This window comes from Labrus mixtus, chromosome 23 (genome assembly GCF_963584025.1).
Source record: "Labrus mixtus chromosome 23, fLabMix1.1, whole genome shotgun sequence".
Taxonomy (NCBI): Eukaryota; Metazoa; Chordata; class Actinopteri; order Labriformes; family Labridae; genus Labrus; species Labrus mixtus.
Window position 1 is genome coordinate 4,340,672 of NC_083634.1, and position 13,102 is coordinate 4,353,773.

Here is a 13,102-nt window from a genome sequence, read left to right on the forward strand (position 1 = left end):
GATCAACAAAAAGTGAGTGGAAATAGGAAAACTCAAAAAATATGTTCTGTCTTTGAGTGATGCCATGTGCGGAAATGCATTTTAGGCGTTTTTTAGAATTAGTTTAATTTGATTCTTCTGTACACTGGTCCTCATTCGAGTCTCACAGTTAGTTAGTTGGGACAATCTTTTGTTCTATTCCTGTCAGTTTTGTTCCCGCCATTTTTTGTTTTTGCTTTTGAACTAGGATACTGGTAGTTGTTGGTGTCTGAATGGTTGTGCATGTGCGTTCGTCCAGCCAGTCTTCACTCCTCTTTTTCTGATGTCGTGTGAAAACGGACTGCTATCGCATCCTCTACTTTCCATCTTTGTGTTCAGAAAGATAATAACGAGGATGTTGAGGTTTTCTGAGTTGTGTAAGACTTTGAGAGTTTAATTTAAGTAGTTTGTTTGGATGACTTTCTGAATGTGAAGTAGAGAATGTGTGCAGCTTTTCTCCTGAATATCCCGAAACTTCCCCCGTGTGTGAAAAGTTATCATAAATGAGTCTGATTTTTGAATGGTGATAGTCTTGCTAAAGCTAGTAGTAGACTTAGTACGGTTTGTGAGGCTAAAATAAAATTTAAAAAAAACCTTTAAAAACAAAAAAAACAGGAAATCAAATATGAGTTTTGTTGGAAGAATACTAATAATCTACCTGAAATGCAATGCTGTAAAAGAAATGAGTGGGGAAAAAAAAGAAAAAAAAGTTTGTGTTTTGCGGTAAAGCCCCATCATTAAAAGACAAAACTACAGCCATTTCTGCAGACACCTGTGTTGCAACCGAATGAAACTTTGTTTTATTTTTTTTGTAATTTCTATGGTACGGACTATTGGTGCTATAAACATGTTCAATTTGAAGTTGAAGTTCCATAATACGGCTGTGATGAGTAGAAAGCCTAGTTCTGTTTGTAGTCAAAGTCAGACTCCATGAATACCTTTTTGCAGAGAAAGAAAAACCAGTTTCTTGCTTCTTGTGGCTTTGGGTTTTTTTTATTTGAAGGTAACCTCTCAGTTGTCAGGCCTGTAACAGCTGAAGCAGTATTGCAGGTGTTTTAATCTCAAGTTTCTACGCACCTTTTCAGTTCATTGCCCCCCCACCCCCCCCACCCCCCCCTCCGGCAGAAAGGACAAACTCTGCATGGACAGCTCATGCTGCACCTATACAAACATGAAACAAAAACTGTGGGGCGACGGTCAAACCAAAAACATAACGAGCATAATTACACTAAGGTACAAATGCTTTTTTTTTTTTTTTTTTACATATGAGGTGTGTTTTTATTTTTATTTTTTGGTTTACAATATAACTCGTTGAAATATTGAGTAATGTCTCACTGTGTGTGAGTGTGTGTGTGTGTGTTTGTTGGCAGCAGAACTCGTGAAGGCGCTGGTTCAGAGTGAGTGCAACAAGAAGAACTTTTATCTCAGAGAAACGCAAATGTGTGCAGAGACGTACATTTGCTAAAAAAAAATGCAAGCGCATTATAAGCTTCTCCCTCTAAAGTTAAAACCACACCGTTGACAAGTTGGGTACAAAGTCCTGAAGGTGTGTCGGTTGGCTTTTTGTGACCTGTGCTTTGAAAAATAAGCCACAAGTCCTGCAGATGCAAATGCTAGATCCCGACTGATACGAGCTGATATGGGCTTATCACTGATGCATCATCGGTATGTGTTTCCTGATATGCGATGCAACGAAGACCCAATTTAAAGCAGTTAAAAAAGACAGAAAACTCTGTCGTCACATAGTCGTGCAGCAGCTCTATAGAGAGGGAGAGCAAATACGTCTTACTTTAACTCAAAGCCCACGAGTGGACAAACAAGTTGTACAACTATCAGCAGCAGATGCTGAGTCAAAGGTTTATTTTTGCACCCCTCATCCACCAGCGAGGAAAAGGTTAATTTAAAATGTGAAGTACTGTCTGTGTTTTATCCTAAAAAAAGATGAAAGCAGGCCCTGTGTGGCTTTGCTGCAACATCAAGTTCATCTGTCCAGATTCCCAGTGTCCAAGTCCATCTGTTTTTTTGACATTTCTTCCTCCTGATTTTGTTGGCCTCCTTTATTACCTTTATCACTTTTGTCTTCTGAAAGATTTTCAGTTTAAAACGGCTTAGTTCTTCTGGGGTGTTTGAAATGTTGTTAGTGCTTCCTTACCAGCAGCAGCTTTCAGGCGTTAATCTGTCGTTGGCCAGCAGACCAAAAGGGACAAGTAGGAAGCTTCCCCCTCTGCTGTGGGCATGACTTCATCGCACTCTCTCTCTTATCGTTGTCTCCATACTCTCTTGACTTTCTGCAGAACACGCAGCAAAGTATTCAAGCTGAGCAGGAAATGGTTGCACATAAATATAGAACTGCTTTCTGAAGGAAACAAAAAACAGGAACAAAAAGTGGACGTCATATTAGTCGTAGTGATGATCAGATATCAGCCCTAAAAATCCTGTATCTGTCGGGTAACAAATGCATCATGCAGTTTTTTTTAACCCTCCCCCCTCCCTTTTTAAGCTACTTGATTTCTCAACAAAGATTTAGAAGACAGTAGCCGAGTGACTTATTTGTCACTTGATTACATAGCACAGACATCTAAGATGATCGTTCTTTAATTTTAAAAAAATCTGAGTCAACAGTGTGACGCTGTAATGCACTGTCGCAGGTGAAGGTGTCTCAGTAACAGGCATGGCTTCCTCGTTAAAGACAAAAAAAAATACAAAGATTGTAAGTAGATCAAGTTTGTTCAATCCAACGGCAACTCAACTGACCCCCCCCCCTCCCCACCGACCCCCTTCAAATAACCGAATGAGAGGTACTCCAACCTCAGGGTCTTCGTCACCTTTCTTTGACCGTCATCAGACACTCAGGAATTTTTTAATACGAGCATTCTGCATAATCTTCCACTCAGACCTGTGACAGTGCATTGATGCATTAATGTAAAAACCTTTCTGTGATTGTAGAGCAGAACTTATTGACGGGAGGTCTTTCATGCTAACCCCACTGCAGGTGGCTGTCGTTCATTTAGAGTTTTAGGTGGAGAGAAAAACAGAATTAAGCCATCGTGGGTTGCATCAGCGATGCAGAGAGCGTGACACAAGAGGTCCTATGCAATGCTTTGACGCATGTAAACATTCAAGAATTTAAGGAGACGAGTCATCCAGTTTCTTTTTGCATGTTTGATTTTTGAGTGAGGGACACCCGAAGGTAAAAAAAAATATAAAAGAGGAATGTCTCAAAAAGAAAATGCAGCATGCAAACATCACACTCCATCTTTTTCTGTTAGGTTGAAGAAAAATATTTTAAGTTTATTATTTAAAAAAAATAAATAAATAAATAAAACCCACAAGAGGTTAAAATCCGTGATTGAGAGAATGACTGAATCTGTGAGTGAACGTTTCACACCAAAAAAAAAAAAAAGCACTTAGGGAGTTGAAAGGAATACATCACACCTTTCTCGAGATGATTCTTCCATTTTGATAGGCTGATGTGTGTTAAAAAAAATATTAAAAAAAGAACTAAAATAAAAAGATGAGTAAATGCATCCGGCGAGGGTATATATGCATTCGGAACGAACACAGAAAGAGTTTGCAGAGTTTCAGTCGCACGGTGGTCTGAAGAACATATCCAGCACTGAAAACTTCCTCGTCTTTTCATTCCCACCCAGACGCTCCTTCACCACCACCCCCCCCCCCCCCCCCCCCTCCTTTCCTCTAACGTTCCTGAATCCCACCTGTCCCGAGTAGCTCTGTTGTTCTGATCTCATGTACACCCTGAGTAAATTATTTTGTTTCATTGTGGATTTTTTCTTAACATCTAATAAAGGAATAAACCAAAACCTCAGGCCTTGGACTCGACTTGTCTTTTCATTCTTGAAGTTCAAATGCAATACCTCATCTGGACACTAGAGGGCAGCGTGAGGAAGCTTTATGATCACATCAGGCTTTAGACTTTTATTATTTTCCTAATGATGCTCACTCACTGTTTTTAAACATTTTAGGATGCCTTGAAAGTCACATTTATATTTGTTTTGTCTTTGAAAAAAAACAGAACATCTACTTATTTTTTATTCTCCACTCAACAGGCTGTAAACAAGTATGACTATAAATGTTCTATTTCTTTAGCTGCTTGTGATGTTTTGGGGTTGTATTTTACAGAAATCAAGAGGGCTGTATGTTTTGCACTGACATATTAGCAGAGGCGTGTCCAGACTTTTTTGACTGGGGTGGCCCTACTGGGGCACTGACTTCTGCAGGGGTGGCCTTAAGTGTGACGTGTGCACAAAGTCACACAAAAAAAAAAGTATAGATGATTTACCCTTTCTTACTTCACCAATTACATCTACTTCATTACACGAGATAACAGAAAGCTTATTTTTTTTAATGACTGAAAAAGAAGATCACCATTTGAAGTACTTAGAAATGCATGAAAACTCCTGCACAGTCTAACCCTTTAGACTCCAAAGCTTCAGGTTAGGACGCTAGGGATGGCGCCAGAGCACTCAACTCGCCGCTTGATGACCAAATACCTGGTGAAAAAGTGTGCTTGTTTTCCGATTTTCTCCTGGACCTCTACACCCACATTTCATTTTCCCTCTTTTTCCGCTGTAAGTTACACAGTACTGTATGTGAGGTAGCCTCAATGAATGCACCTGATTCGATAAACGGGCAGATAGTCCCTGGACTAATTTGCAATAGAACTCTGGTCTGCGAGCACGCCGGAGCCCCTCTCGAAGCTCGCCATGAAAATCCTAATATGCACTGCGCGATTGCAGTTGAGACGCTATCCAGACGGCGTGCAGCACTTCCCTATTCACCTGTCTTATGAAAAAGATGTGCAAAGTTTGTTTTTACAATTTAAAGTTCAAATAAAATAAAATATGCTACATCAAATAGTTGATTTTTACATGAGACCCTCTGACAGGGCAAACAGCCAATCACAGACTTCTAGGGGGGCCCATGTCTCCCTTTGACACCCCTCTGGACACACCTCTGCATATTAGAAATCAAATATATTACATGTTGTGTGATCTTAGCTCAGAAAGCAGAGCAAAAGAGTCCTGAAATGACATTTTCTGTAGACGTTGTGTTTACCTTTTTGGGGTTGGTGTTAAAGATAAGATGAGCCTTTATTGATCCCACAAAGGGGACATGTTTTAGTGTTTACAGCAGCGAGGAATTTGCAGCCAAAATTGATCTTGGTATTACTGTACCTAATTTGTGATTTACTTCCTGTTCCAGGATGTCTATAAAACGATCATGAAATGTTATTTTGACCAATATAAAAGAGGAAATTGGCTCCTTAAATGTTCGAGTGTTTACTGGGAAAGGTAAGATGTGTTTTTTATTCTTAGTCACAGCAGCCTCTTGGATTTTGTCAATAAAAAGAAAAAACATTTCTTTATTTGTTTGGCACCCCATGAGCTGTTCCCTAAAGATGGGTTCCCATACTTTCAGCTCATGACACCCCCCAACAAAGGGTGCCAGAGACTGTGGACCCCCTCATCTGTGGATGTGGTTAAGGCATATTAAAATTCAATGCACAGACTTTATCACTCAGTAGATGATATAAACCTTGTAAATACATATATATATATATATACTGTAAATAAATAGACACACAGGTGTGTTCATCTTTATGTGTAAAGAGTAGCAAACACCTGCATTATTGTTGTCATGTGTAAACTTACTTTTTAAAGGTGACATATTCTCCTCCTCTTCAACCAGTTTAAATAAGTCTCAGAGCTCCTCAAAACATGTGTGTGAAGTTTCTTGTTCTAAATCCACTCTGATCCTGTATTTGATCATGTCTATAAACCCCTCTATTTCAGCCCTGCTCAGAACAGGCTGTTTCTGTGTCTGTACCTTTAAATATGTAAATGAGCTGTGTCTGACCACGCCCCCTCTCTGGAAGGGGCTTGGGTGTACTCTGGCTTTCTCGCTCCATGTCCTATTGTTTACGGTGAGAAGGCAGACTCAGAGGGCAGAACAAACACCTAGCTGTGGGAGTGTCACCCACCTGGGGGAGGGGTTACTGCCCTTTGTGATGTCATGAAGGGAAAATCTCCAAACGGCCTGTTTGAGCATACATTTTATGAAAAGTGGAGCAGGCTAAAGACAGAGAGGATGGACTTTTCTCATCATTGGGGGGTTTGTAGACGGACTAGGGACACATATTAGAGTTAGAGAAACATGGGGAAGTGTATTTTTTCACAATATATGACCTTTAAGTATTTTTACACATTCATTTCATTTTCATTTGCTTTTAAGTGAATTATAACTACTTGTATCTACTTTTACAATTATGGGTAAAATATACAATTTTAAACATTTTTAGTGTTTTTTTTTTCTTTCCCCCACTTTAGGAACCACTGCCCAAGAGCACAGCAGCTCATCCTGGGGTCCACATGAAAAACACATAATAAACAGGTGTATATAATCAGGATTATTTTGATTCCACTGATTTGACAACATCTTCATCACATGCAGTTATCAAACTCAAACACTCTTTATGTTTTTATGATGTCTTCTTGTGTCCAAAATGAAACAACAAACACTTTAATTTATAAAATGCTGAAGATTATTCCTAAAATAAACTGCAGAAAACACAAACTCCATATATTCATGTTAAATTCCAACGTTTGTAACATTTAAAGGCGATGAGAACACATGATAATAAGTTGTGCAGGCTGCGAGGTCGATTAATAATGCCTTCACGTCCAGACAACAAACGAAACAGGTGAATCATCGACGGTGAGCTTTCTGGACTCGATTACTCAGCACTCACGGCACAACTTTGTGTTAAAATGGCGACGGAAGCGTCGAGACAGGTAATGAAATGTTAAAACGATGCCGAATAAACTTGTGTGATGTGCTTGTTTGTACACCTTACGTGCATGTCGGGGAAGTGTTTCCTCTTCTTCAGCGACGCCGTGAGACTGGATAATGTCTCTGTGATCTGAACTGGATTTGGCTTCACTTGAGGAAGCGTCAGCAGCAAGTGCACTTTGCGAGTTAGTCCGGCTCGACCAGCTGTGGAAAGGTGTTTAATCCCGACACAGAGTTAACGCTGCTGCTTCTTGTTTGTTTGTGTGTGTACACGAAGCTGCGTTGAGGAGTCACGCAGGCGGTTCAGGGAGGGGATGGTGGTTCAGCAGAAACTCAGCATCATCATCATCATCATGGACCGCCCCGGCCATCGGCAGCCACCTGCCACCCACCTGTAGCATCACCCGGCGGCAGCATGGCGAACACGACCCCCCCCGGTACCCAGGACCGGAGAGACAGCCACTGTGGTAGGTTACTGACACACACACACACACACACACACACACACACACCTAATCTCAGGATTCTTCTGTATTTAACAAGCAAAATACAACATGCTCTCCTCCATCTGCGCTGAACCCCGCTTAAAAAACGTGTTGTTTAAAATACATCCCACATATTATCACTCTGCAAAAGTTAATTAACTAAAAGGTGTGACTTTTTGTGAACATTTAAGAACAGTCTTCAATTCGGCTTGTGTCATATGCACTATAAATGTATAATAATAATAATAATAAAAACAAGCGTTACCACATGTACATGTTCACACCCAGATGATATGTCTCATGTTGCAGCTTATTTATAATTGAAGACCACGCTTCTTTCTTTCTTTATTTCGAACGATTGAAAAAATAGATGAAAATGAATAAACAAATGGAAAAAAAAATCTGTATGAAAAAAAAAAAAAAAAAAAAAAAGCCAATTTCAACATAATACATATTTGACTCGTTCGAAAAGGAATAGGAAGAAGCCCAGGCTTGTCAAGTCCTACCCCCATTCTTCACCATTAACAAATGCAAAATCCAATAAAATAAACTAAACGGACAATACAAAAGAAATACTCCAATCGAGCTATTAAGAAAAACAGAACAAAACAAAACAAAACAAAAAAGAACAAAATGAACAGGCGCCATTAACATCTGTGAGATTTACATTCTCCTTCCTCATTTCAGTACTTTTCAAAGATATGTCTTTTGTACATTTTTTTAAAAATTGCATTATATTCATACTTTGCTTAATCGTTTCGTCAAGATCATTTAAAAGTAGACTTAAACCTGACAAACATGTAATGCACTAAGGATTCAGAATCAGATTTACTGGCCAGGTCTGCTTTTACACACACGAGGAGTTTGACCTCTGTGAACTGCGCTCTCTCAGAATTGAAGAAGAAGATATACTTTATTGATTTATTGGAAATTACATTTGACACTCTGTTCTTGAACATGCTACACACACATGGGCTGAACGCACTGATGGGGAGATGTAAGAGCACCATGGCAGTGCTCAGGAGCTGATCTGGCAACTCTCCAGCTACCAGACCAAATTCCAGGCTTGGCTACATTGCTATAAAAATGACTTAAAAGTGCATAACGACTATGACTGTGTCCGTTTGCTGCTCTTCATGTTTTACAGAACAGCCGTGTATACAACATGCCGCGTCTAAATCTAAAAAACTGATTTTTTTTCTCCCCGACTAAACTCACTCTAATTAATCTGAGAGTAGCTGTTAGTTAGCTTTAGCTTCATCTGAATGCATCAAACATATTGTGAAAGCATGAACATTATACACAGGCCTCCAAACAATGTGTAAAATGTTCAAATGCTGAGACAGAGAGCATTGCTGGACGACGTTAAAAGTTTATGTTTGTGATTTGCGATTACTTTATTTTACCTTCCATCGCTAATGAGCCGTATCATGTTTGCATTTTGTGAACAATTAAAACCCGTCTTCGATGCAGGCAGCGCACTTTTTACACGATAAGATGCCACGATTAAAAAAAAAAGTAAACATTTAACCAAACGGCATTTAACGACAGTGAGAGTCTAATGCATCCTTTAATATTCTCTGTTCTTCACACAGCTGACAAACCCGAACAAGTAGCATCCTGTGACCAATTTTAAACCCCTTTTTTTTTTTTTAGTCCAGCATCAATTTAATAAAACAAATGTGATGATTATATCGGGACGTGGAGATTCACCGCTGAACCCCTCTGGAGGGGTCGTGAGCCTTTTCAGAGAAACACTTGAGGAAGGAGGGCGCCCACCTGACAACCCACAGGATGCCGTCTCTCACTGAGTGTCCCACAGAGTCTTTGCAGAGTGTGAACACCTTCCCCTAAACAACAAAATCATCAATTTGATCTGTTTTGCACATTCAAAAAAAAGTTCTGGGACTAAACGTTGGGTGTGTTTAATATGAACAAAGCTGAGCTGAAGTGAGGCTCAGAAATGACTGAAATATTTCTCCCGTCATGTGCTTTAGATTACGTTCACTACTCCGAGCATTCCAGTCTTTTAGCTGATGAAGTTTTTTTTTTTCCCCCTTTTGACCCAAAGAGAACCAAAAATCCTGAGCGTTTTCCAGAACACGAGGAGTTCTCCTGCTTTACTTGAAACTGATATTGTGCCTTATTAATAATGGTGGTGATGTAATAACCTGCAGAGTGAGGTTCGTGTGTGCACTGAAACGGGTTGATGCAGACGATAACAACAACCTGGACAGGGGTTCATCATGACTTTTATAAGAGCATGCATGACTGTGTGCTTCACCGCTTTAATGCTAAGAGGTTAAAAACCTGACGAGGGACGTTTGCGTTTTTGTCCAGTCTCGCTCCAGCAGCGCGTCGTTTGTACAGATTCTGTGTCATGTGTTGGTTACCTGTGCTTGTAGATCATTCCCTCAGCGGCACAGGAACAAACCTGTCGCTGTGTTTTGGGGACAAAGTGGAGCAGCCGGGCTCACATGACATCCTTGCAGGTCAGGGTTTAGAGCCCCGCTTTGTGCTTGAACCATTTGGAAAACATTCAGCTTGACTTGAGGAACTCATGTATTCACCTTCCCCACATATCGTGCAGTCTTTTACCCGTCTGTGTACAACAACAACAAGAAGGATTTATGTCACTCTTAACTCGAAGAACAGCGGTGCAAATGTTTCCGTCTTTGAGCGTCAGGGGGTGGATTAGTGCTGCAGCCTGAGAGCTCGAGCGTGGCGTCCCAGCTGCTGTTACAGTATGATGTATCCTCACTGTGGCCCTGTTCACATTACAGCACCGACTCCAGTTACAGCCTGGTTACAGAGGGATTAGTTTTCACCTCACCAGGCGTCCACACCTATTTCCTCTGATGTCAATTAGAAGAACCACTTTGTGATATTGGATTTATTTTGTTTTAAACTTTCTTTCTTTCTTTTTTGTTAAGGTGGGTCTGGAGGAGCTATCGTGGAGAACGGCTGTGAAGTGAAAGACCCGTCTGACCTCCACGATCACATGAACCATCGCTGCCATGTTCCCAGCATGCACAGCGAGCCCGTCGTTCCCACCTACACACCGACCTGCTCCTCCACCCCGATCTACTACAGCAGCCCCCAGAAGAGCTGCTCAGACCTGAACCAGGACTGCCACAGCTTGTCCTCTCAGGACTCAGGGATCCCGACTCTGGAGATCAACCCTCCGGAGGCGATCCTCCACGGCCACCGTCGCCTGGGAGACGGCGGCCTCATTCTGGACTCCACCCACGACTCGCCTGCCACTCTAGCTTTGCACGATGATCCCTCGGACGGCAGCGCCATCCGCAAATCCTCCACCTTCCCTCGCAGCGGGTACGACTCCGTCCGCCTCTTTAGCCCCGCCCTCAGGTTGTCCACCACTACAGGGATGAGCGTCGGGGGCGGAGCCTTGAACCGCAGCGACGACATCTCCGTGTGCAGCGTGTCGAGCATGAGCACCGAGCTCTCTGTGTCCAATGAAGACATCTTGGATTTCACCGTCACCTCGGACTCCAGCGCCATCGTTACCTTGGAGACGGACGTCAGCAACGACGCTCACTTCTCGGACGTGACGCTGTCATCATCACCCAGAGACTTATGGAGCCCGGGTTCAGAACAGGAAGGGGACGGCAGGCTGAAGAAACTGGGAACTCTGGCGAGCTTATTCAACAGGTGAGTTCAGATATGACTTGTGTCGTATGAGGAGTGTAAAGAGAATTTCAAAAACATTTTTTTAAAGCTAAAAAAATGCTGAATGTTGTGTAATAAAGTAAACTTTTAAGCTATATGTTTAGACGAAAGCAGAGGGAATGTTTGCCTTTGGATGCTCGCATGAATTTGCCTTCAGGATCATTCTTGTTTACCAAAAACAGTTAAACTCAACTCAGGAGTATTCCCCTTCCAGGCGTGTCTGAAAATCAAACGCCATAGTGTCTGGGTCTGTGACGCAACCAGAGGTCTGTACACTGAAGCGAGAGAGAGTAAGAGTGAAGTGGTGGTGCCCCCCTGTGGGCCCCCCACCTGCAGGGATGGGGATTGGGTGCTGTGTGTAGACTAGGCAGCAGGCTAATGCGTGCTGATCCTCGGGCGGCGTAGACACCGCGACCTGGCCCTGAGTAAGGGGAAGATGATGGATGGACGTTTCAAATGCATTCTGAGTGATAGTTGAGATGGCATATTTAAAAATAGGTCTTCACACAGTTGGTCAGTGAGATGATAATCAGTCCTGCACTTCCTCTTGTGACAGACTCTTTGTTGAAAGTTCTGTTGGATTGCAAAAGCAGATGTTGCAATAAAATTGCTTTACAACTATTTCCTAGCCCCACCCCTCCCCACCCCGTTTCATTTTGCTGCAAGGTTTAGTCACTAGCTGTGTTAACTGCAGAGTCACTTCTGTGAACCATGTTGCTAAAGGTAGCCTCAATATCAGACAGGAAGACATGTCTGTCCTCAGAGGGTCGATCATAGTGTCCCTAAACGGCTAATCCCACTTCTACCATCCCTGCAGGAAGTCCGTATATGAGTGCAGGTTTTGTTTAAAAATGGTTGGTTAGCTCCTCCAGGAGAAGCTCAAAGAAGAAGCTGTTGCATGAGTGACTGCTCACTTCTGGTGTGCTGATGTTCCTTCCTCTTACACGGGTACACGTGTGTTGTAGACGGACCGGGTGGGGACGGGGTCTTCTGTGTATTAAGAGTCAGAAACCCAGTGATGTTAGATGCATCATTAGGACAGGAGCAGGTGTTTCCTATGCTGCGTTCATACTGCAAGCCTTGATGCTCAGATCTGATTGTTTTTGTTCACGTTGCTTTTAAAATGTGGTCTGGGGTCAGGCTCCTGTGGGAATCCGCATATGAAAGTGTCTCCAATCTGATTTAAAAAAAAAAAAAAAAAGATCAGATTCCATGTGACCTTGTGCTGGTCACACTGTCATAAAAAAATCAGATCTGAGTCACTTTACGTGCAAAACAAACCCTTCACCCTTCTACTCCGTTTGTGCACCCACCTGTAGGCTCCGTCTCTCTTAATGACTCTAACACCTCTGAGTGCGGAGTGGAAGTGGATTATTAAACCCTACAGCACAACAGCGAGTTTGCCCAGATGTTGCTGAACAGCTGTAACACCTTTCACTGTCCGTCATGGAAGATGCTCCGTATATAAACGCTCCACATTCTCAGCCACTCAAACTTAAATTCCTCTAAAAGAGTTTGAAATTGAAGTGTCATGCAGATGTGGAATCAGTACATTACATTATAACCAGAATCTAAATGAGATTTTTACGTCTTGAAAACGGAGCATGTGTTTATTTGAACATCCAAATCTAATGATGAGTAAAAAGGAACTGAACTTTAGGAGAGAAGCGTGCTTAGGTAAGGTACTAATTGCCTAGTGTGAGTGTGCCTAACTTTTTAATTTTGAACAAATGCTGGGAGTTAATTAATTTCACAGCTGTAACCTGACGCCTGCTGACTTGTTTTATGACACGTGTGTGACTGGACGAGATTCAAGTTTGTTCAAGGTTGCTGCTTTTATTATGAGACGATGGAGCCTGTAATTATAATTAAAGAGTCACGTAATAAAGATGTAAAAAAGAAGAAGCTGCAGCCGTGCACTTTTATGACATAATCCTTAAACTAATACGACATAAATGATTTTAATGTAAAGTTAAACCTGCTCTGCGTAGTTTCACAGCTCATATTACATTCTCTAGTGGAGCTGCACAGACTGGTTGCTGATGATGTCAGACTGTCTGCATTAGCTTTGTGTTTTTTTAAATCTGTATGTCGCTGAG

General features: G+C 41.8%; 1 protein-coding gene across 1 annotated transcript in view; it reads left to right on the plus strand.

Annotated features, from left to right (window-relative positions):
- The first annotated feature begins 6,745 nt into the window (after positions 1–6,745).
- Positions 6,746–13,102, plus strand: part of tbc1d14 (TBC1 domain family, member 14) — a 43,777-nt gene continuing 37,420 nt past the window's right edge. Inside the window, exons 1-3 of the mRNA XM_061031861.1 lie at positions 6,746–6,830; positions 7,106–7,295; positions 10,247–10,985. Of these exons, the coding sequence (XP_060887844.1) occupies positions 7,244–7,295; positions 10,247–10,985 (791 nt within the window). The 5' untranslated portion in view covers positions 6,746–6,830; positions 7,106–7,243. The remainder of the gene's footprint in view (positions 6,831–7,105; positions 7,296–10,246; positions 10,986–13,102) is intronic.